At 51.2% G+C, this 25,317-nt stretch overlaps 1 protein-coding gene across 3 annotated transcripts in view; it reads right to left on the reverse strand.

Moving 5' to 3' along the window:
- Positions 1–21,481, reverse strand: part of galnt14 (UDP-N-acetyl-alpha-D-galactosamine:polypeptide N-acetylgalactosaminyltransferase 14 (GalNAc-T14)) — a 110,491-nt gene extending 89,010 nt beyond the window's left edge. Inside the window, exon 1 of one of the 3 annotated variants that reach the window (XM_086190453.1) lies at positions 20,907–21,475. In XM_086190453.1, coding sequence (XP_086046579.1) covers positions 20,907–21,071 — 165 coding nt within the window. In that variant the 5' untranslated portion in view covers positions 21,072–21,475. Of the gene's footprint in view, positions 1–20,906 lie in introns of all 3 variants that reach the window. The other 2 variants (XM_086190454.1, XM_086190456.1) reach the window with 2 other exon arrangements.
- Between the last annotated feature and the right edge of the window lie 3,836 nt (positions 21,482–25,317).

Raw genomic sequence — 25,317 nt, forward strand, 5'->3', positions numbered from 1 at the left:
TCCTTGACATGCTCGCTTTCTGTTGGACTACAAAAACACCTCCTCCTTGACATGCTCGCTTTCTGTTGGACTACAAAAACACCTCCTCCTTGACATGTTCACTTCCTGCTGGACTACAAAAACACCTCCTTGACATGTTCACTTCCTGCTGGACTACAAAAACACCTCCTTGACATGTTCACTTCCTGCTGGACTACAAAAACACCTCGTCCTTGACATGCTCGCTTTCTGTTGGACTACAAAAACACCTCCTCCTTGACATGCTCGCTTCCTGCTGGACTACAACCACACCTCCTCCCTGACATGCTCACTTCCTGCTCGACTACAAAAACACCTCCTCCCTGACATGCTCACTTCCTGCTGGACAACAACAGTATTTTCCCCCTCATGCCCTCTTCGCTACCAGCTGAGGTCATGTGACTTCATATTTTTCCATCTGTAGTTCAGTTACTAAGCTTCACTCATCGTCTTCGTAGGTTTGCATTTGTAGGCGTTTACAGGAACACAGACCTCACTGCGCTGTCGGCCCCCCCATCTCTTAACCTTCTTATGCTCCCGGTCCCTTGATGAATTTCCTGTCATAGCAAAGACATTAATCATGCATGTCTCTTAATTATCCGCCTTCATGTGCACCTCAAAGAGCAACACAAACGTTGTCAGATTGTGATGTATCACCTCTTTAACTGTAACAAAATAAGTGTGATATCTCCATTATTTTAGTCTTCTGAAATCATCCCTTTGCCTTTGTCAGGGTCAAATTAGAGCGAGCGTGAATGAATCAAGAGCTGCCCGTTATGGGGAGCCTGATTCCAGACCTGAGCCCATGTGACTCCAGCGGTGGAGGTGAGGAAGTTCTAGCGCAGACATTCGTGCTCCAGATGTGGTTCTACTGCAGCTGGAATGAAAAGGTACTGTTCTGCTGTTTTGCAAGAAAAAAGATCTCAAGAGTAGGAAGTGGAATGATGGTCACAAGAAAGCAAACTTTAAGTTAGTCAGGGAAGGGAAAACTGCTGAGCATTTTCTCCTCATACTGAAAAAATGTGCTGCGGCGTTGTTTTTTATGTAACAGTACAAACACTTAATGAAGCGCTGCTGTGAGAGAGGCTCTCCTGGCTTTGTCTCTTCAGTTCTGTGTCCTAGTCAGCCGGACTGGTTCGGTTCTACGTCCCGGGGTTTGACGGCTGTGTGGGTGGGACCCTCTACCGGGTGGCTGGGTGACGTGAGAGTGGTTGACCCCGCTGGGTCTGGTGTGGGTTGTTTCTGGGGAGCTGTTTTTTCTACGTTAAAGCTTGTTCGCTTGTTCACTTGAGGACATCTTGTTCAAAATCGTCTTCTTGAGTTTGCAGTAAAATGAAACCGTGAATAAATAAATGACCTGCAGTACCAAGTCGAGTCGTCTGGGACTTGAATCAAGCCTTCAGAGTCAAGTCCGGAGCCTTGGTCGAGGAATCAAACCTACGAGCAGTGAGATCCCGCAACAATCTTGACACAGATGGCGAGCCCCCAGAGTAGATTACCAGAGAAGAAGAGAGCAGGAGAGGAGGGGCATCCGCATCCTCTAATCTCAGCTCGCCAATTACATTTCCTGCCACTTCCAGTATCAAACCTTCGTTATCTCCAGGTCACAACCGCATATCTCATTACCCCACAAAACTGAAATGTGTTCTGTGAGGATCTTGACTTCAGAGCGGCGAGGCGTCACGCTTCGCCGACGAGGAACCAAAGACCAGAGACACAGAAAAAGAGACGATTGATCAGCGCGTTACATTCAGCTCTAATAGGAGCAGCAGCTCGGCGTATGGATCAGCACCAGCGGCTTTTATGTCTCACTGCCTCCAGATAAACTTAATTAAAGCTCGAACTTGAGATCTCCTGGTAACGACAGCACTAATTGGCAAATTAATTTTGAAAGAAATTAGCAGTTCAAACCTGAATCAGGAAGTAAGACAACTGGACGAAAGAGCAGGTCTGACTCGTCCTCTGTTACCTCGGCAGCAGTTCACCTGACCAGCCTCTAACCTGGCGTAGGCATCAGCGGCGTGTCAGGAGATTCTGAACCGGGTCTGTCAAGATTAAGGGGCGGGGCTTGTGGCAGTAGTCAACGGGACAGTCGCACTGTCTTCTCTTCGATCAGTGACAGAGACGACAGGGATGAGGAAGTTTTGTAGGCCACCGGGAAGCTAGCTTGTCAAGGGTGAGGTAGTTTTGTAGGCCACCGGGAAGCTAGCTTGTCAAGGGTGAGGTAGTTTTGTAGGCCACCGGGAAGCTAGCTTGTCAAGGGTGAGGTAGTTTTGTAGGCCGCCGGGAAGCTAGCTTGTCAAGGGTGAGGTAGTTTTGTAGGCCAACGGGAAGCTAGCTTGTCAAGGGTGAGGTAGTTTTGTAGGCCGCCGGGAAGCTAGCTTGTCAAGGGTGAGGTAGTTTTGTAGGGCGCCGGGAAGCTAGCTTGTCAAGGGTGAGGTAGTTTTGTAGGCCAACGGGAAGCTAGCTTGTCAAGGGTGAGGTAGTTTTGTAGGCCACCGGGAAGCTAGCTTGTCAAGGGTGAGGTAGTTTTGTAGGCCACCGGGAAGCTAGCTTGTCAAGGGTGAGGTGGTTTTGTAGGCCACCGGGAAGCTAGCTTGTCAAGGGTGAGGTAGTTTTGTAGGCCAACGGGAAGCTAGCTTGTCAAGGGTGAGGTAGTTTTGTAGGCCACCGGGAAGCTAGCTTGTCAAGGGTGAGGTAGTTTTGTAGGCCAACGGGAAGCTAGCTTGTCAAGGGTGAGGTAGTTTTGTAGGCCACGGTAAGCTAGCTTGTCAAGGGTGAGGTAGTTTTGTAGGCCAACGGGAAGCTAGCTTGTCAAGGGTGAGGTAGTTTTGTAGGCCAACGGGAAGCTGGCTTGTCAAGGGTGAGGTGGTGTTGCAGTCCAGAACCAGACACTCATCAATGATTTTATGACTCATTTGTTTGCTGCTCTGTGCTCAGGACAACGCTAGAGCTGGATCGGCCTCTACAAGGCTGAACAAGAACACTACACTTACAGAACTTGTAGGAACATCAAAAATGTGGTGCTCTGTTTACGCTGGTTTCAGGATGTTCTGAAATACTGAGTTTGGACCAGCTGGTCTTTCTCTTCTCTGAACTGTCAAATCCTCAAGGTGCTGCATCACAGCGCCTCTAGAGGCCAAATCCTCAACACCTGAACATCCCTCAATCCAGGGGATGCCAGCGCAGGGGTACTATACCATCTTCCCTCTTAACTGTCTCCTCACCTCTCACCCTTCCTTCCTTCATCGCACCTCCTTTCCTCACCCTTCGTTCATTTATCTCTCCCCCCATCTCTTCTCCTGGGTGAAGCCTGGTGAAGCTGTTTGTTTGAAGTCGGGTTTATTGAGCTGCAGTCTGAAGAGAGCACCGCCATGTCAATGCATCTCTCACACACACACACACACACACACACACACACACACACACCTCTATCATCAATTAGGGGTGTGTATAGATCCTCCTGCAGCAGCACTGCTTGTTTGGTTTCTACATTGCTTTTTGTTCCAGCTCACACATCTCAGTCTGTCTCTCTCTCTCTCACACACGCACTCTTAGAAACAGGTACATGTTCATGAACTTCAGCTGCATCTCGATGGCAGGAGATCAGGTGTAGTTGTGGTTTTAGGACCCTGAAGGTCTCAGGTCCAGAGGTCACCTCAGATAGCAGCACATCTGGGCCTCACCTGGGACACTGGTGCGCCAGGTATGTAGTCAGGTGGTCAGATCAGATGGGGGTCATCAAAGGTGGACCCATGGTTGAATTTAGTCAGCAGTCCTGCAGGTCTGTCTTCACGATTCACGCATTTAGTTTTTAAAGTCAAAGTTTTTACCACAGAGTTCTGTGTGAAAATACACCTCATTCACGGGAGCAGGTGGACGGAGCTTCCCTCTGTGACATCATACGTGACGACCTATTTTTCCACATACATCTCATGCCCTTCCACTCTGTAATGTCTTTGTTCTTCAAAACGTAGAAGTGTGAAATATCGTGAGCCCTTCAGACAGCAGCGGATAGTAGCAGTAGCCTGTTAGCTTACATGTAGCTTGGTTGTACACGTGCGTGCTCCACGGTTTCACCAAAAAGCAAACACAAAAACAAACAGAACAAACACATCAGAGATCAAGAAGGTTTCAGACAGAGTGGACAGCCTCCTGGTGGTGATGCCAGGGCTGTGCGATGCCTCAGTGTCACGTAGCAAGGATTTGAAGGAGCCACGCTGGCGTCGCCACCAGAAGTCTGTTCACTTTGTTTGTACGTGTTTTGCATACGATTATTTTTAAAAGATTGGAGAGACCTGGCGTTGAAAATGAGGAAACAAAATTAATTAATAAAAAATAAATAAAAAAAAACCAGAGTGACTACAGTGGCCGTCGCGAAGCGTCCATTACACGTCACAGATGGCCCAGGTGGGTTTCAGGTGGCTGGTGGACTCCAGACGTCTCTGTTTGGGTGTTATGCTGACCCTGATCACCGCTGATTTTACTCGCTGACCTTCGGGCTCCCGAGAGATGAGGCCGAGCCCCCCCCCCCCAGCTCGAGAGAGGATCACATCGCATATTCATGGAATGGCAGAAAAACGGCGGCGAGGATGAAAGGAGAGAGAGAGAGAGAGAGAGAGAGAGAGAGTGAGAACGAGAGAGGCAGAGAGAGAGCGAGAGAGAGAGAACGAGAGAGGCAGAGAGAGAGAGTGAGAGGGAGAGAGGCAGAGAGAGAGAGAACGAGAGAGGCAGAGAGAGAGAGCGAGAGAGAGAGAACGAGAGAGGCAGAGAGAGTGAGAGCGAGAGAGGCAGAGAGAGAGAGAACGAGAGAGGCAGAGAGAGAGAGCGAGAGAGAGAGAGAACGAGAGGCACAGAGAGAGAGAGAACGAGAGGCACAGAGAGAGAGAGAGAGAACGAGAGGCACAGAGAGAGAGAGAGAGAGAGCGCACAGAGAGGAAGAGATAAACATCCTTGAATTTACTGGGATTTTTTCTGCTGCTCGTCAAGGCTTTAAGAGAAAAACAGCCACAGCCGTGTGTGTGTGTGTGTGTGTGTGTGTGTGTGTGTGTGTGTGTGTGTGTGTGTGTGTGTGTGAGAGTGAGAGTGAGAGTGAGAGAGAGAGAGAGAGAATACATATGTATGAGGTGACAGATGGGATGTAATTTAAACGTTACCTTGTACAGATGCAGTTTACCCTTCGTACACGTATGAGATGTTTTAGTTGGAAAACCGATACAAGAACCACATGAAATACTGTCAGAGGTTCTGCTGGGACTCAGAAATAACATAGACATGTTGTTGAGCTACTAGCAGATGAATATACCAGTATACCAGAGACAATACTCCATACTATTATCATATTTATAATCAAGGTTAATTTTTAAGGGTTTTATTGTAAACAAAAATAAAGGGAAAAACTGTGAAATATAAATTGAAAGGAACAGGACCATTTTTTTTCAGAGAAACTCTCTTGTTGTCCATCGACTCCAGGGTCACACTAGAAGCTAGAGCCCCTCCTCTGGGGAGCTCAGGTCCAGGCTAGTTAGCTTAGCCCAATGGCTGGTAGTGGTGGGAAGTGTTAGCATCAGCTAGCTCAGGTCCAGGCTAGTTAGCTTAGCACGATGGCTGGTAGTGGGTGGGAAGTGTTAGTATCAGCTAGCTCAGGTCCAGGCTAGTTAGCTCAGCCCAATGGCTGTTAGTGGGTGGGAAGTGTTAGCATCAGCTAGCTCAGGTCCAGGCTAGTTAGCTTAGCCCAATGGCTGGTAGTGGTGGGAAGTGTTAGCATCAGCTAGCTCAGGTCCAGGCTAGTTAGCTTAGCCCAATGGCTGGTAGTAGTGGGAAGTGTCAGCATCAGCTAGCTCAGGTCCAGGCTAGTTAGCTTAGCCCAATAGCTGGTAGTGGTGGGAAGTGTTAGCATCAGCTAGCTCAGGTCCAGGATGCTGGTGTGTCCAGCAGGAATCCTCCTCCTCCTCATCATCAGTAGCAGCAGTCGCTCTTCTAGTCCTCAACAAACCTTTGGTTCTGTTGACCCAAGTTCCAGTGGAGCTTTGGAGGTGCCGCGTCAAATCACTGCGCCCAGTCAGGAAAGTAGTTCCGGCTACGTGTCTGATTCTACCACTACAACGTCTCCTCATGTTAAACTGGTATTCATCACCAAGGTTACACACAACCCTCCTGACATTAATGCAGGCAGAGACAGAGCTACGCTAACACTTCCCACCCACTACCAGTCACTGTGCTAAGCTAACTAGCATGGGCCTCAGCTCCCTAAAGGAGGGGCTCTGTCTACTTGTCTATCTTCAGGGGACGATGGACCATTGGAGTCTTTCCATCAGTAGGCGTGTCCCTTTAAGGTAAGACAACGTCTTAAAACCAGATTAGAGTCTACGCTCTGTGCTTGAAATGAAAAGCACTACACATGACAAGTTAACAGAGTTACTGGATCTTGTCACCATTTTTCTGAAGTATTTTTAAGTTTCTATCGGATGAACAGTGAGGAGTGTTTCCTCTGTCTCCTACAACACCAACACCACCGGGGGCTGGTGTTACCATCGATACCGCCGCTCTCTCGCCTCCCTCCCTCTAATCCATACTCGAATCCCAGAGGATGGCAGTTGGGGAAACTGTTTATCCAATCACGGCTCTTCAGAATTCCTCACCTTCTCCCACAAAACCCACTTTCACTGGTGAATATAAATGGCTGTGTGTGTGTGTGTGTGTGTGCGCGTGCGTGTGTTTAGCCAGCACTGCAGAGCCAGCAGTCTAGAGCAGAGCAATAACTCACCCTCTGCAAAAGCCATGAATAAAACCAAACTTAGGAGAAGCGACAAAATACAGAATGTGCTGGTTCTTTACCTCCATCCCTCTCAGTCTCTTCCTCTCTCATACTCATCCTCTCCCCCTCTCCTTCACCTCTACTTTATTTTGAGTCTTGCTACAAGTAAAATATTGTGAAATTCTAACAGCGGTCGTTGAATTGAGTAGAAGTGGCACGATGTAGTCCAGCGCTCCCTGGAACGACACCAGACACTCATCCCTCCACGCAGACTCTGTTCTTGGAATGTTGGGGGGAAACAGCCATGAGTTAAGGATGAGAAGAACAGATTTGAGAGATTGTGTATGACTGCAGTCAAGCGTGACGACTGATAATCGTCCACAGAAAATACTGAGATTTGCATGGATGCTAACTGTAGAATTGGACACAAGGTGGCCTAAGCCAGGCAGCCAGCAGCGTCCATGTCAACTTCCACTCAAACACATTTAATTTCAACTGAAAACCTTCACAGCGCGTCTTGTTTTCATCTGAGTAGCCACCATGATGGCATGTGACTGTTCCGCTTCCAGCAGAACCTACGTGCGAGCACAACACCAGGCTGGTTTGGGGCAGGTCGTGGCGTCTACACGCCAGAGATATTAAACTCCAAACTGCTTCATCTGGATGTTCGCCTCTGAAGGAGCCACTTCAGACTGATGCCACGGTTCAAAGTTCACTGTTCATCATCTTCCAGAAGATAACAACAAATGATCAGCATGTGTGTTAAGTCGGCACATACCACCATTTAAGCCCGTTTCTAGACCAAATTTTGAGCCACTGGAAACTTTGAAGCCGGCGTGACCGTCAGCTTCATCGGGCATCGTTACCCGGCGGGACACAAGGGCCAATCAGCTGCTGCCAACTGGTCGTCCCACTTCAGAAAGCATTCCAGACGCCAGAAATACTGGGCGGCCAGTGTCATGCTCTCCCAAAAGCCACTGCATCTGAAAGTGCAACAGTGGCACGCTGCATCATGGGTGGCAGCTTGGTTGCTATGGCAACAGCATTAACGCCTGCTTGATGGGTCTTGGTCACAACAAACATGAAGGAGAGAAACATCGGCTTAAACAACTCCTTCAACTTCCTCTTCCTCAAGGCACAAGAGCGGCTCTGAGCTCTCACATGCATCGTTCAGCCCGCATCCACAGCTGGACCGTCTACTGGTACAGCGAGTCCCAGCACGCTAGCGTGTTCATCCAGGGGTGCGTGGTCCATGCGTGTGCAGGATGATCTGGAGGAAGCTCTTGTGGGATTTAGGTTTAAATAAAAAAATTCCAGTAGAAATATTAATTTTTATTTTTAGGTATTCATCATGATCATCTGAATTCTGCAAGAAACCCGTCAACCACAAGAATGAAACATGGTATGGATCAGTAACACACACACACACACACACACACACACACACACACAGGGTTAAAGGTAAAGACAAATAGCACAAATGACTGAAGTCCTCATCCTCTGTGGAAAGAAACACACTCTTTCATATAGCTACTGCCATAACGGAAAGTGAGCGTGTGCGTTAGTGTGTGTGTGCATGCGCACATGCACACACGTGTGCATGTATGAACTTTAAGGCTTTCAATCTAATCCTTCCTTTATTGGTCCCAAGCAGCCGGGCCAGTCAGAGAATGTGTGTGTGCGTGCGTGCGTGTGTGTGTGTGTGTGTGTGTGTGTGTGTGTGTGTGTGCAATGCAGAGGAAGAATGAAAATTTTGAGCTATCTGGGGGGAAATGAGTGGGAGGAGGAAGAGGAGGAGGAGGAGGAGGAGGAAGATGCTAATATTTAATTCTTCACTCTCTCAGTAAAAAGGTTGGCTGCTAATGGAGGAGCGGCCTCTGCTATTAGCGTCAACAACAAAAACAACAACATCCACCGCCACCACATGCTGCTGCCACTCAGATCTCTGATTGGTCGGATGACCTGCCACTCGGACTCGTGCCACACTGACATCATCCGTTTCTCAACAAGCGAGCAGGGCTTCTTCTGCATTGATCTGAGGGCCAAAGGAGCCTCATTCCCTCTGACCGCCATCAGTTAACATGCAACCAACTGGTCAACCAGACGTTTCAGGCACGTTTACAACTCAGCATTTATGCCACATCGATGAGATTCCTGACCACCGACATCCCTGTGGTCACACATCAGTCAGAACAAATAGGGCACCGACCAGCAGGTGGCAGAGTTGCCTTGAGTGGACGCTGAGACGTGCTAGTCAATATTCTGAGGCCAACCACCTCTCCAAAGCTGGCTGATGCTGCTCCTAGTGAGTGTTGGAGTCACGAGTACCGAGACCAGAGCAAGGGGCTCTTTTATGCACGGCACTGGCTGGCGCTCGTCAGGCGTCCTCGCCCTTCAACACGCTAGTGAACCTGCTCCGGCATGTTACTGAGGCTGGTCTGTGCCTCCACGGTGCCTCGTTGTTGAGGAGCAGCAGGAGACGTTTGCTGCATCGACCCAGAAGAGCCGCTGCTCACAGGTAACTAGTTAACAGGGTTCCCACTCTTCCCCTGAAATCATTTTCCAGGTTTTCCAGGTCACGTGGGAACTCTGAGGTAAGTCATTAGTGGCATTTGAAACCAATCAAGCAATGTTCAGGTAATTTAGCCGCCACAGTTGTGGTCTTTGGGTCCCCCCATCTGTCTGTTCTTTCTACTTTTCTGTCTCTCCCTTTTTTCTATCACTCCTTCTTTGTTCCCATCTCTCATTTTTTTCCTTTGGTTCCGTCCTTCAGCACCCCCCCGTTATCTTTCTTTATCCTCATTTTACCCTCCGCTCTCTATAAAAGAGATTGATGGCTCAATCCTACAGCATCCAGGAGAGAACACTGTTGAGACACACACGATGACAGTCACATTGCTTTTAACACACACGCACAGGCTTACAGGCTCGCGCACACGCACACACACACACACACACAAACAAACACACACACACACACACACCATCCTCTCTGGATTCATCCTCATGGTTTTTGAACGTTTGTAAGCAGATAACTTGAGCTAGAACCATCTTGTACCAGCTCAATGTGTCTTGTAGTAACACTTTGCTCCTCCAGAGGCGACAGTGAGTCGCTGTCACCTATAACAACACCATGATAAAGATACTTAAACCACCTGTGTCCAGGTTCCATCACCTGGCAGTGGCAGGGGAAATGGGACCTCATGACCTCGGAGGTAGCAAAAATACACACACTGGTTAAGTCATGCTTCTCTTCACTTGCATCTGTCTGGGGTACAGTGGAGAGTAAACGACTCTCCCTACAAGTTCATGGGTTATTTTAAAATGATAATTCTACGAAAAAGTGTATTCTGCCATTCAAGCACTGAAATGGACGCCTTGAGTGTCACTCCACTTCCTCAACTAGGATCTACACAACACATGTGCGACTGTGGGCCGCGAACAGACACAAGCCCACACTCACGTCAATGTGAGTTGAGTATGTCGATGGACGAAATTTCAAACACACACACAGGTGTGATTTTTTGACCGTCTGGAAAACCCCATCACTGATCATATACCTGTGTGTGTAGTTTTGCAGTCAAAGATCCTTGATTATGCAGCATCCTCAACTTTTTAAAATCCCATTTATGCTGATTCCTGCTAATTTTTGCTGAGTGGTCTGAATCATTTATAAAGGAGGAAACGATCAGGACGGAAACATGCAAAACACTCCTGGCGTGTTTGTGGAGAACGAGACTCTGAATGCTGCCATGGTAGAACCGTGATTGCAGATCGTGTGTGTGTGTGTGAGAGAGAGAGAGACATCAAAGCAACGGAACCCCATCTGTGTGTGTTGAAAGGTTCACACGTCGTCGATGACTGTCCTCAGATATCTGGATAGGTTGAACTCCCAGAAGTTCGAGTTACTGACTCGCGTGGGTGACATCATTCCTGAGCAGAGACACTGAAGAGTTGGAATGGAGGATGAGATCTGTTTGTAGTCCTACAGGAAGTGGTCACCTCCTGGTTCCTCCACCAACAGGAAGTGGGACTGTTCCATGTCATTGTAGGTGATTGAATCAATAAAAGTTTAAGCTTGGATCCAGCCTTTGACTCATTCCTGCTTTTTGATCTTTCTCATGATCTCAGAGCCTCTGTTTGGGACCAGGTTAATCCAGACTCTAAATTGACCGTAGGCGTGGCTGGGAGAGCCAATGGTTGTCTGTCTCTATGTGTTGGCCCTGCCATGGACTGGTGACCTGTCCAGGGGGAAGGCTGCTGGGATAGGCTCCACCCCCACCACCCTCAACAGGAGAAGAGGGGGAACATGGAGGGAGGGATGAAGGATGGATGGATGGATGGATGATGGAGGGATGATGGATGGATGAGTGGATGGGTGATGGGTGGGTGGATGGACGGACGGACAAGCAAAGTCCTCAGAATCAGGGGCTGGCCTCGCCAGCCAACCCGCTGTCCTCACAGCTTTATCTAAGACCTGATGACGACGATGATGATGGTGGTGATGATGATTCCCTCGCTGGAGACGCTTACAGACGCTCAGGAAACTCATTTCCCGCTGCTGCTGCCAGTGTGAATGGCTGCTGATAGCGAGAAGCCACCAGAAAGGAACAATTACTGCATTTCATGATGGTGAAATGAATAATTTCTACTGTGTGTGCTTGCTGTGTGAGTGTGCGTGAGCCTGTGTGAGTGTGCGTGAGCCTGTGTGAGTGTGCGTGAGCCTGTGTGAGTGTGTGTGAGCCTGTGTGAGTGTGCGTGAGCCTGTGTGAGTGTGCGTGAGCCTGTGTGAGTGTGCGTGAGCCTGTGTGAGCCTGTGTGAGTGTGCGTGAGCCTGTGTGAGTGTGTGTGAGCCTGTGCGAGTGTGCGTGAGCCTGTGCGAGTGTGTGTGAGCCTGTGCGAGTGTGCGTGAGCCTGTGCGAGTGTGCGTGAGTGTGCGTGAGCCTGTGCGAGTGTGCGTGAGTGTGTGTAAGCCTGTGCGAGTGTGTGTAAGCCTGTGCGCGTGTGTGTGAGTGTGTGCCAGTGTGTGCGAGTGTGCGTGAGCCTGTAAGTGTGCGCGAGTGTGCGTGAGCCTGTACGAGTGTGCGTGAGTGTGCGTGAGCCTGTGTGAGCCTGTGCGAGTGTGTGTGAGTGTGTGCGAGTGTGTGCGAGTGTGCGTGAGCCTGTTAGAGTGTGCACGAGTGTGCGTGAGCCTGTGCGAGTGTGCGTGAGTGTGCGTGAGCCTGTGCGTGAGCCTGTGTGAGTGTGTGTGAGCCTGTGCGAGTGTGTGTGAGCCTGTGCGAGTGTGTGTGAGTGTGCGTGAGCCTGTGCGAGTGTGCGTGACCCTGTGTGAGTGTGCGTGAGCCTGTGCGAGTGTGCGTGAGTCTGTAAGTGTGCGCGAGTGTGCGTGAGTCTGTAAGTGTGCGCGAGTGTGCGTGAGCCTGTACGATTGTGCGTGAGTGTGCGTGAGCCTGTGTGAGCCTGTGCGAGTGTGTGTGAGTGTGTGCGAGTGTGTGTGAGTGTGTGTGAGTGTGCGTGAGCCTGTTAGAGTGTGCGCGAGTGTGCGTGAGCCTGTGCGAGTGTGCATGAGCCTGTGCGAGAGTGCGTGAGTGTGTGTAAGCCTGTGCGAGTGTGCGTAAGCCTGTGCGCGTGTGTGTAAGCCTGTGCGCGTGTGTGTGAGTGTGTGCGAGTGTGTGCAAGTGTGCGTGAGCCTGAAAGTGTGCGCGAGTGTGCGTGAGCCTGTACGAGTGTGCGTGAGTGTGCGTGAGCCTGTGTGAGCCTGTGCGAGTGTGTGTGTGTGTGCGAGTGTGTGTGAGTGTGCGTGAGCCTGTTAGAGTGTGCGCGAGTGTGCGTGAGCCTGTGCGAGTGTGCGTGAGTGTGCGTGAGCCTGTGTGAGCCTGTGCGAGTGTGTGCGTGAGCCTGTTAGAGTGTGCGCGAGTGTGCGTGAGCCTGTGCGAGTGTGCGTGAGCCTGTGCGTGAGCCTGTGTGAGTGTGTGTGAGCCTGTGCGAGTGTGCGTGAGCCTATGCGAGTGTGTGCGAGTGTGCGTGAGCCTGTGCGAGTGTGCGTGAGCCTGTGCGAGTGTGCGTGACCCTGTGTGAGTGTGCATGAGCCTGTGCGAGTGTGCGTGAGCCTGTGCGAGTGTGCGTGAGCATGTGCGCGTGTGTGTGAGTGTGTGCGAGAGTGTGTGCGAGTGTGCGTGAGCCTGTAAGTGTGCGTGAGTGTGCGTGAGCCTGTGTGAGCCTGTGCGAGTGTGTGTGAGCCTGTGCGAGTGTGCGTGAGCCTGTTAGAGTGTGCGCGAGTGTGCGTGAGCCTGTGCGAGTGTGCGTGAGTGTGCGTGAGCCTGTGCGAGTGTGCGTGAGTGTGTGTAAGCCTGTGCGAGTGTGCGTAAGCCTGTGCGCGTGTGTGTGAGTGTGTGCGAGAGTGTGTGCAAGTGTGCGTGAGCCTGTAAGTGTGCGCGAGTGTGTGTGAGCCTGTGCGAGTGTGTGTGTGAGTGTGTGCGAGTGTGTGTGAATGTGTGCGAGTGTGTGTGAATGTGTGCGAGTGTGTGCGAGTGTGCGTGAGCCTGTGCGAGTGTGCATAAGTGTGCGTGAGCCTGTGCGAGTGTGCGTGAGTGTGTGCAAGTGTGCATAGGTGTGTGCAAGTGTGTGTGAGTGTGTGCGAGCCTGTGCGAGAGTGCGTGAGCCTGTGTGAATGTGCGTGAGTGTGTGTGTGTGCGCGTGAGCCTGTGAGCGTGTGCGAGTGTGCGTGAGGCTGTGCGAGTGTGCGTGAGGCTGTGCGAGTGTGCGTGAGGCTGTGCGAGTGTGTGTGAGCCTGTGCGAGTGTGTGTGAGCCTGTGCGAGTGTGCTTGAGCCTGTGCGAGTGTGCATGAGCATGTGCGCGTGTGTGAGTGTGTGCGAGAGTGCGTGCGAGTGTGCGCGAGAGTGTGTGCGAGTGTGCGTGAGCCTGTAAGTGTGCGCGAGTGTGCGTGAGCCTGTACGAGTGTGCGTGAGTGTGCGTGAGCCTGTGCGAGTGTGTGTAAGTGTGTGCAAGTGTGTGCGAGTGTGCGTGAGCCTGTGCGAGTGTGCGTGAGCCTGTGCGAGAGTGCGTGAGTGTGTGTAAGCCTGTGCGAGTGTGCGTAAGCCTGTGCGAGTGTGTGCGAGAGTGTGTGCGAGCCTGTACGAGTGTGCGTGAGTGTGCGTGAGCCTGTGCGAGTGTGTGTGAGTGTGTGTGTGTGTGTGCGAGTGTGCGTGAGCCTGTTAGAGTGTGCGCGAGTGTGCGTGAGCCTGTGCGAGTGTGCGTGAGTGTGCGTGAGCCTGTGCGAGTGTGCGTGAGTGTGCGTGAGCCTGTGCGAGTGTGCGTGAGTGTGTGTAAGCCTGTGCGAGTGTGCGTAAGCCTGTGCGCGTGTGTGTGAGTGTGTGCGAGAATGTGTGCGAGTGTGCGTGAGCCTGTAAGTGTGCGCAAGTGTGCGTGAGCCTGTACGAGTGTGCGTGAGTGTGCGTGAGCCTGTGTGAGCCTGTGCGAGTGTGTGTGAGTGTGTGCGAGTGTGTGTGAATGTGTGCGAGTGTGTGTGAGTGTGTGCGAGAGCCTGTAAGTGTGCGCGAGTGTGCGTAAGCCTGTACGAGTGTGTGTGAGCCTGTGTGAGGCTGTGCGAGTGTGTGTGAATGTGTGCGAGTGTGTGTGTGAATGTGTGCGAATGTGTGAATGTGTGCGAGTGTGTGTGAGTGTGTGCGAGTGTGCGTGAGCCTGTGCGAGTGTGCGTGAGTGTGCATAAGTGTGTGCAAGTGTGCGTGAGTGTGTGCGAGTGTGCGTGAGCCTGTGTGAATGTGCGTGAGTGTGTGTGTGCGCGTGAGCCTGTGAGCGTGTGCGAGTGTGCGTGAGGCTGTGCGAGTGTGTGTGAGCCTGTGCGAGTGTGTGTGAGTGAGTGTGCGTGAGCCTGTGCGAGTGTGCATGAGTGTGCGTGAGCCTGTGCGAGTGTGCATGAGTGTGCGTGAGCCTGTGCGAGTGTGCGTGAGTCTGTGTGAGTGTGCGAGAGCCTGTGCGAGTGTGCGTGAGCCTGTGTGAGCCTGTGCGTATGTGTGTGAGTCTGTGCGCGTGTGCGTGAGTGTGTGTAAGCCTGTGAGTGAGCCTGTGCAAGTGTGCGTGAGCCTGTGCGCGTGTGCATGAGCCTGTAAGAGTGTGCGTGAGCGTGTGAGTGCGTGTGAGCCTGTAAGAGTGTGTGCGAGTGTGCGTGAGCCTGTGCGAGTGTGCGTGAGCCTGTGCGAGTGTGCTTGAGCCTGTAAGAGTGTGCGTGAGCGTGTGTGAGTGCGTGTGAGCCTGGAAGAGTGTGTGAGTGTGCGTGAGCCTGTGCGCGTGTGAGTGAGTGTGTGCGAGTGTGCGTGAGCCTGTGCGAGTGCGCGTGAGCCTGTGCGAGTGCGCGAGTGTGAGTGAGCCTGTGCGAGTGCGCCTGTGCGAGTGTGCGAGAGTGTGCGTGAGCCTTTGAGAGTGTGCGTGAGTGTGCGTGAGCCTGTGCGAGTGTGCGTGAGCCTGTGCGAGTGTGCGTGAGTGTGTGCGTGAGCCTGTGCGCAAGTGTGCGTGAGCCTGTGCGAGTGTGCATGAGCCTGTGAGAGTGTGCGAGTGTGCATGAGCTTGTGCGAGTGTACGAGAGTGTGTGTGGGCCTGTGCAAGTGTGCGTGAGCCTGTGCGAGTGTACAAGAGTGTGTGTGGGCCTGTGCGAGTATGCGTGAGCTTGTGCGAGTGTGTGTGAGCCTGTGCGAGTGTACGAGAGTGTGTGTGGGCCTGTGCAAGTGTGCGTGAGCCTGTGCAAGTGTACGAGAGTGTGTGTGGGCCTGTGCGAGTGTGCGTGAGCCTGTGCGAGTGTGCTTGAGCCTGTAAGAGTGTGCGTGAGCGTGTGCGAGTGTACGAGAGTGTGCCTGAGCCTGTGCGAGTGTGCGTGAGCCTGTGCGAGTGTACGAGAGTGTGCCTGAGCCTGTGCGAGTGTGCGTGAGCCTGTGCGAGTGTGCGTGGGCCTGTGCAAGTGTGCGTGAGCCTGTGCGAGTGTACAAGAGTGTGTGTGGGCCTGTGCGAGTATGCGTGAGCTTGTGCGAGTGTGTGTGAGCCTGTGCGAGTGTACGAGAGTGTGTGTGGGCCTGTGCGAGTGTGCGTGAGCCTGTAAGAGTGTGCGTGAGCGTGTGTGAGTGCGTGTGAGCCTATAAGAGTGTGTGTGAGTGTGCGTGAGCCTGTGTGAGCGTGTGTGTGAGTGTGTGTGAGTCTGTAAGAGTGTGCGTGAGTGTGTCGTTTGCAGCGACAGCCTGTTGTGATACATGCAGCGAGCGGCGTGACAGGAGGAATCAATCTCCTTTCCTGGAGGAAAGGAGATGAACTACGAGAAAGACTCAAAAATGTCCTGCAAAAAAGTTGCAGTGAAGGAACTTGAGGCAGGGGACAGTGAATGTTTCACCGTGAGAATATGACGAGGAAGAGCTTCATTTGCTGATTCCCACTGTTACCTGATACTAAGTTGCATTGATGTCATACTAGCAAGGCTCGCGAGGGGTTTAGGTGGCGTGGCGACCAGCCAGACTGATGCTGCGTCTCTGACCTGCTACATACTTCGAGTGACATCCTTGATCTACGGGTGTGGTGACTCACGTGGGCGTGTCTCTTCCATCCAATCAGTCTAACAAAGGACAATCTAACAGCAAGGGTGGTCATCTCCCGTTAACAGCCAAGTGAGTCCGCACCTTGCAGGCTCGATACCTAAAGGAACACCCCTACTTGTCAGCCAGGTGCACACTGGGATTGCAGGCCATCCAAATGGTGAGCCGGGGGACGGTGGAGCCTGGATTCATCACCTCCAGGTGTGACTCCAGGATGAGAGAGGAGAGGTTTTGGTGGTCAAAGGTCAAGCACTCATCACAGAGGGAGTTACTCTTTAGTTAGTGGGAGGGTCTTTGACATGTCTGACATCACAGGTGTTGTGCTCAGGATGGCCAGGTGGTGGCGGGACCCAAACCATTATTACGAGACATCCATGTTTGCTTGGCACCACCGAGCAGAGAGTCCTCCCAGGGCCAATTGGTTGATTCCTCTCATGTTTTGACTTCTGAAGGCTCAAACGTTGTAAAAACCTCCCACCCACTAACCCACCTGAGGACACACACACACACACACACACACACACACACACACACACACACACACACACACACACACACACACAAGTAACAAGGCTTCAAAGGCTCTCAGCATTTGAGTGTGGTTGAGAAATACAATTTCTGGTGTGTGCACATGCAGATGAGAGTGTGATCCTGCATATAAGTGTTTTAGTGTGTGTGTGTGTGTGTGTGTGTGTGCGCGCGCGCGCGCGCAGGATGTTGTACAGGAAGTAGTCACGCTAGGTAAACAGGAGTGCACGCTAATCCGCTGAGGAACGGGAGTTCTGCATTTGCATTTCAATAGCACATGCTGCCTTGAGTAGCGCTGACAACACCAACACACATCAGTTTGCACGCATGCATGCACACACGCACACACTACAGAAACTCCAAGGGGTATTTCACATCTTTGGAGGAGAAATAACTTTCTCCTGATGCATTTTAAAGTAGCAGAGTAGCTTGAACCTGCGGCCGGACAGAACCAGCGGCGACATTCACACGTTAGCAATGAGATGAAACCATCGTTCGACCGGTAACGGGGCTGAGGGCCTTCGTCACCTCTGATGACACACTAAAGCGCATCATGGCAGGAGTGAGCACTAAATGGCATTTACTAAATGTTACAGCAAAAAAACCTGTGTTCACTTCCTGCCTGCGACTGTAAACACGACTCGTCTCCTGCAGAGTTTAATAACGGGATTACAGTCTGTGGCGTGACGAGCTTAGGCCTTTTTCCAGGGAGCTTTTGAGCGGGTCGACCTGTCAGAGTCTCTCGCCAAGGCTTCGTAGGTCAACCGATGACGAGTCAGGAAGTGTGAAGTCGAATGAGAGACACCGACCAGCCTCCAACCTCACTGCCATCTTCACTCCTATGGGAGATCCAGACTCTTTATCAAGGTTGTTCTTGGTGGTACAGCATGAGCAACGACCACTCAGGCCGCCAGGGGCTTCCTAGCATGCCTAGCTAGCTAGCGGGGCCTAGCGGCGGTCTGCCTCAGCTCTTCCAGCCTGACCCAACGCTGCCGGTGTACCTGAACTGCTGCTAGAATCATCTGCAGTGGTCAAATGTGATAGACCATAATCTCTTTTGGAAGTGTAACACCACCAGTTCAGAGAGCGAGCACTCCTGGCGAACACTCCTGGCGAACACTCCTGGCGAACACTCCTGGCTAACATTCCTGGCTAACACTCCTGGCTAACACTCCTGGCTAACACTCCTGGCTAACACTCCTGGCTAACACTCCTGGCTCGCACCAGCCAGGACTGCTAGTGTGCCTGTGGTTGCTCCCAGCCTCTGATGACCAGCTCATCTTTGGTCAGGTCCTTGTCATGACTGGATCCACATCGCCAAAAAATCCAAATCTCTGCCGCTACCTCCGACGTTCCTGTAGTGGTTCAGCTACCCCTCAGACGCAAGGGGTCAGAGATGCCAACGCTGCTCAAAGACTAGTGACACTGGCACAGCCGATCACAGCCGATCACAGGTGATCACAGCCGATCACAGCCCATCACAGGTGATCACAGCCGATCACAGCCAATCACAGGTGATCACAGCCGATCACAGCCCATCACAGCCCATCACAGCCGATCAAACGATCTGCTCGACTGCTATCTTAAAAGCCCAGGAAGGTGCCATGTCACACCATAACCGTTTCAACAGGGTTTTTCAATGAAAATGAAAAATGATAAACTCATCGCTGCTTCACGTGTGAGCAGCAGACCTGGTGAGAGGAGGCGTGGTGTGCCCAGTACCTGCTGACACGTCCCGATGCTTCACGCCGCCTCTCAAATACTCTGGATTAAGTTGAGTGTGTATATGTGCGTCCTGATTTGAAAATACACACTCACTATGCTGCCAGTTGAACACACACACACACACACGTCTCACAGAACAAGTCCACACAAGCCAAGATGCCGCAGTTCTTCGTCTCCTCCTCCAGCTCCTTTCATCACGAGCGTGTGTAGCGGGCCTGGTGTCATCGATAGGAGCAGCAGCAGATTAGCTTCAAGCCCGGAATCATTCCACGTTTGAGAACTTCTCCCACCCACACGGAATTAGGGCGAGCTGAGGTGCGGCACTTCTTTAGGCCGCCATCGGGTCTTAAGAGCTCTTTGACGTCTAATTATACTTCTACTGACCGGATTCTGTTTCCACACACACACAACCAACATTTCTCCACAACAGCTGAGAGTTGAGCCAAGCTTCGCATTTCCCGCTGTCGTGACACACGAGGGCGCCGTCTCGCTCAATGGCATAGATCAACTCTGGCTTTCACTCACACGTGAATCCATCCAGGAAACATTCTGGATTATTTCTGGGAAATGACGTGTGAATGGGGTTTGAGGAATGTGAGCTGGAGCAAACGCCTAAAACAGTAACCATGGCAACGCTGTCACTGTCCTCCATTCTGCTTTCTCCTGGAATAATCCTGGCTCCACCGGTGCATTCGTGATGTCAGACGCGACAGCGAAAAAAACCCAAACATCGCCTTCTGTAGTTTTACTGAAGTAGAGTTTACTTCAGTCAGTTTTCTAGCGTGTACTTCTACCACGCTGAATATTCCACTATTATCTGTTTGGTGGCGTCGCGTCAGCAGCACAGCAGCACACTGTCAAGAAATGTAGTGACTTGAAAAAGTGTTGGGTCAGAACCAGTGTCTTCTGGGATTTGTAGTTCTTCAATTACCCATCTCTGATTTCCTGTTTTCATGCTCTCGTTCTACACAGAATCAGATATCTGGACTGCCACTCTCCCGACTCTCGCTCATGTTCCGATGGAACCTTTAGAACCTAAACTAAAATACTGTTTTAACAACTGAGATACTTTTCTGTCTCAGCAGGAAATGGTGGATGTTTATCATGAGAGAGAGCGAGAGAGAGAGAGAGAGAGAGAGAGAGAGAGAGAGAACACTGCAAGGCTCTGTCTCGTCATGCTCTGACATCACAACCACGATGACGCTCAGGAGCATCAACAGCAGCGTTTGCTAACGTGCGGCGCTGCGGTGGGTGGATGTGGGTGCTCTCAAGATAACACAAATTGACGAGGTTCCAAACATGGTGGCAGGGCGGAGCCTGGGCCATGGAAGGAGGACCCATTGAGTTTAGGGTCAGAGGAGTCATAGTGCCACCCGATGGCAACAGGAAATGACGAGTTTTTACATACTGTAGTCCTCCTCCTAGCGGACGGACCAGACCATCTCAGATGTGGTCAGAACCTCCTTCAGAACCTGGTGATGCGTCACTGTGACGACTGAGAGGTTAGGGTGGCGAGGAGGCAGCCATGTTTGACACCTGACTATAGAACAGGAAACCACCTGGCAGTTACAGGAAGTAAGATGATGGAACAAACATCACATGACTCAGTTGACTCCACCTGACCAACAGATACTTCACACGTGTACTCTCCAGCACCACCTGGTGCTGAAACCGATGTTCATCAATATACGCTGAACCTTTCAAACCCAGACCAGAAGAACCAGGACCAGGACCCATCATGACCAGAGCGTTACTGCTCCGAGTCCAGTTCTCATCAGGGTCGCACTGGTCCTCACAGAACCAGACTAGAACTTGAGATCCACATCAGTAGAACTACAAGATACTTGAAGTATCGACGCAGTATTTGCTACCAGTCCACAAACTTCAGGCTAAATCTCCGTCAATCTGGTTCTGGTTCCGGAACATCAGGTTTGATCTCTTTTTCTCTCCGTTAGGGAGCTGACGTGAGCTGTGTGTGTGTGTGTGTGTGTGTGTGTGTGTGTGTGTGTGTGTGTGTGTGTGCGTGCGTGCGCGTGTGTGTGTGTGTCCCTCCCTCCCTCGGTTCTACACACGCAGGTGCTGGTACAGGAGGCGCGGGTTTCCTCCCTCGCGCTTCGGCGTCGGTAAAGTTTCTCTGATCCCGGAGCCGTTAAACGGCGTCTCCGGCTCAACTTTGTTCTGGAGTTTCTAACCCGCCGAGACAAACTCGGTGTACGAAGTAAGAGTATGACACCTCCCTCACACATGTGGCAGTAACTGTAGTACTTGTGTGTATACTTCTCACCTGGTGGTCGCCCGCCGCTGACCCTGCGGCTCCCGCCGCCCCGCCGCCGCCGCCGCCGCCAGGCTCCGGTAGCCTCCTCCGGCTGAGCACCAGCAGGTAGACCAGCGCTCCCAGCCACACCAGCAGCGCCACGGCCACCGCCAGCCTCCGACACACGCGCTTCATCCCCGGTCAGGAGGAGCCGGCGGCGCCCGCAGCCTGGCCGCCGTCACAACCACCGCATCTTATTACGGAGCAGAAGAAGAAGACACACACACGCGAGCGAGTCCGACCGGTCCCGGTCCCGGTAACGGAGACACACCAAGCACAGCTCGCTCTCTCTCTCTCTCTGTCTCTCTGCGGGGAGGGGGGGCTTGTTCCTCCTGGAGGTTTGTGGGTGCGCGCGCGCCACCTGCTGACACAGCAGAGCAGCAGAAGAAGAACATCAAGCGCCTCTGGCGGGAGGTGGGAACGTTGTTACGAACGAATCTATCACCAAACTAGAACCGAAGTTCACGGAACCGTGAGTAGTTCTACTTCTCGCGGTCGACGTGGTTCCTTCCGCGCGGTGGCAGTTTGGTTCACTAAAATCCCCTCCAAACAACCTGACCAGTGACGACACAAACATCAAATTTACTACAAACTAAGAAATGACAATCACTGGACTGATCGCTGAGGTCAGCTGACAAGGTGACGTCACGTGTCCGAGACGCAGACGTGGGTTGAAACTGAGATATTTTCACCTGAGTGTCTTTCTGTGAACTAAAAATGTGACGACACTCCGCCGGAGTGAGAAGAGAAGAAGAATTGAAGAAAGGCGAGTATGACAGACATCAGCACGAGGGCGAGCCTCACGGTTATGACGTAACAAACGCTCAGAGACCTGCAGACACAGAGACCTGCAGACCAGCCGAGCGCTGGCGGCAGGTGAGCTCCGGTGTTCCAGCGCCACCTGGCGGCACGGTAGCGGAGACACGTCCCCCTGCTGCCACCCAGAGCTCAGGACCGGTTCTGAGTAGAACCTCAAAACCGAACCGAATTTGCCTCGAGAACGTAAGGAACCACTGTCTCCAACTAAGTGGGAACACAGACCGCAGTAGAGCAGCAGCAGGTGTGTGTGTTGTGAGTGAGAGACAGGTGTTTATGATGGCGCTGATATTTTTCAGAAATGCAGCTTCAGACTGGTGGTGGGGCCCCTGGGGGCCGGGGCTTTAGAGCTCCGTCTCTGCACAGCGAAGCCGCAGGAGCAGCAACGTCTGCATGAAAACTACCACAAAGTTTTCCCGTCCTGAATGTGTTCACTGACCAGGTGAGCGAACTGCAACCTTCTGCCAGGATCATTTTGAGCCCACGGGCCCCATGTTGGGCCACCCTGACTGGCGTTAGTTTGTACCTGCAGGGCTGAAGGCAGAGCCGCTGACATCAGATGATGTCACATCCTGTTGTCCTCACAGCACATTCCTGGAAATATCTGCGTCTCCCACTTTGCACTGCAGTTTTCACTATTCCACTGTAGTACTTTGACACAGTAAAATACTGTTCAGATACTCCTGGCACGTTGAGTACTGTAATACACATTTAGTTGAAGCATAAATTCTGAATGTTACTATGAGCCAGACATTTGCCCTCCATGTTTCAGTAGGTCAAAGGTCAACTCAGGTTAAGAAATTGTCTCCACCTAGCTGAGGTCATGTCTCCCAGCTGCGGTCGTGATTATTCCCACGTTCCTTGAATGCAGCATTACAGTAAAGGTGCTGCCAAATCCTCCGTCTGTCTGGTGTATGACAGCACATCTAGATTCCATTCGTGCAGTATTGGTTACCTACACCACACCAGGAGAACCCTGCTGATGCCAAAGCCTCAACCACAGAACCAGGACGGGACCAAGGGTGACGGGTTCCCTTCGGGTGAATCAAACACACACTCACACACACACCCACACACACCTCATCCTCTAATCCAGTTTATTTTCCTCAGCAGAAAATGGAACACGATAAAATTAAAAAGGAGAAAATAGGACAGAATTATGTTCTTGCTTTTTTTTATACATTGAACTAAATATGCCACGCTACGCTAGGGTGTGAGTAACTCAAACTGATACACGGTTAAATAATTTGTCTTTAAAAAGGTACAGAAAGAGAACCGATTCTTCCATTTTTCATTACCACTCAAAAAGAAAATTTCAAAATATCAAAACAAGAACCAGCCGCACTCCCTCAATCGCTCGCTGCGTTCTCGTCGACTTTGGCGGCGGGCACGTGATGTGAATGAGGGTTAGCATAGTTCAGTGGCGCGGTTCTTCTCACCATATCAAGAAACGACCTGGCGTCAAGTTGATTTCTCGTGACACTGAGGAACATTTTATCGTCCCACAGCTAATTCATACTTGAACGCACCTTCAGGTGCTAAATGTCACAAACCAAAGATTTAAACTTTAAACATCACAAAAGCAACATTTTGGTGGAATTCCCCTTTAAGAGATTTGTTACAGAACAATATGCACAAAACAAGCAGTCAGATGATTAAGAGCAAATGAGGGGGAGGGGCTTAGTGAGACGCCGGAGCAGCTTCCATCTGTGACGTCAGAGGATCTCCGTTGTTACGCCAACGAGAAGACAATCAGAACCATGTTTACATGGACGCCAGTGACCCGGAGCCACACGGCAGTCAGACGGATCCGCAAGACCTTTAGGAGCGGTCGGACCCGGTCCCGCCTGGAGAGATCCCCCAGCAGCAGCGTTCTGACTCTGCTGCAGGAAAGACATTCCCTCCATCCACAGGTGTTTACATTTCCAACATTTTCTCTCACCACAGAAGAGCTTCATGATCCCGACAGCTGATCTGAGGGCAGTTGGAGATGTCGCACGGAGACTAATTACACTTAACATTAACCCCAGTATCAACAAAATATTCCTCAAATATTTTTCCAAAGTCATGCAGCCGTGGTTCAGAGTAAACGAATGTATAATTCAGGTGTGGAATACGATGGTCTGAGTCACATGACTGGAGCGCCTCGATGTGTTTACACCGTCGTAACTGAAGTGGTTAAGAGTTTGTACCATTTTGTGACCCGCAGGCAAACATGTCACAACTCTCATGCAGTTTAGCATAATTAGCAAGGAAACGTTGTGTTTGAGGTCAAATGCTGAAAAACGCAATGTGGGCGTGTCTTCAGTCATGAGTGGACTGAACTGCATCATGCAGATGAGGTCTGTTTGCAGTCTAACAGGAAGTGGTCATCTCCTGGTTCCTCCACCAACAGGGAGTGGTCATCTCCTGGTTCCTCCACCAACAGGAAGTGCTCATCTCCTGGTTCCTCCACCAACAGGAAGTGCTCATCTCCAGATTCCTCCCCCAGCAGCCAATAGGATCGCTCCATGTGATTGTGGTGATTGAACCAGTAAATCAGCTCTGGTGAACAAAAGTTGATGATCTTCCAGGTTCAGTTCATCAAGATCATCTTCACTAATGAACCCTCTGATGATGCTGGAAGCCTGGATGCTACGTTAGCAGTGCTAAGCTAACGTTAGCCTAGGAAGGAGCTACACCAGGGTCACATGACTTCAAGGTCACCACCACTGAGCTTCAGGCTGGTGGATCTGATGTAGAACTGAACCTCCGACATCCACCGGTCTGGTGTTGTGTAGAACTGAACCTGCTATCATCCCCACCTGCTGGGAACCACCGACCACGGAACCAGACCTTCGACAAGAACTCATTTATGGGTTTAGCTGCCATCCATGTAAACATATTCTTGCATCAGCAAAGAACTTATTTTTGTTTTTCAAGGAGTTTAAAAGTGACTTGGCTCCTCGGTTGCGTCTTTCTGACGTCACAGATGTGAACTCTCAAAGAACGATTTTGCTCACAAGCGTAATTGCACCCTCAGCAACAATCAAGGTGGGAAAAGCAAAACATTTCAAGAATGATGTTCCCCATATCCCCACACACAGATGACACCTGAACTCACCCACAGAACACAAAATAAGAAATAAATTAGAATCATTTTTAGGGTCGCAGGTGATTTCTGACTGGTGGTCAACAATCGTGGCGAAACTCAGCGGTGAGCTTGAACGCAGCGTTTTGGCGAAGAACTCTTCATTTGAATACAAAAATTCAGTCGTATTCCATGTTAGGACAGTAGCACTCACCCAACTGAAAAAGGAGGGGGGGTCTTCTGAGGGTCCGGTAGTGTGGTTTTTATTTACTATTTTAATATTTATTTTTGTTTTCGTCCGTGTGAGTAGAGGCAGGGATCGGCTGCTTTGTCCTCCACGCCGTTGTGGTCAAACAGTAAAAACAGAGCAGATCACCATGACGACCACGAAGAAACAAAAAGAGGCAGCGTCCTCAAACGGCCTCATTATCAAACCTGCACAATGACGTTTCTGGTGCCGTGTGTGGGTGCACACGGACCTGGTGGAAGAAAGAA

This window comes from Aulostomus chinensis, chromosome 20 (assembly GCF_037954235.1).
Source record: "Aulostomus chinensis isolate RoL2024-O1b breed Wild chromosome 20, RoL_Achi_v1.0, whole genome shotgun sequence".
Lineage (NCBI taxonomy): Eukaryota > Metazoa > Chordata > Actinopteri > Syngnathiformes > Aulostomidae > Aulostomus > Aulostomus chinensis.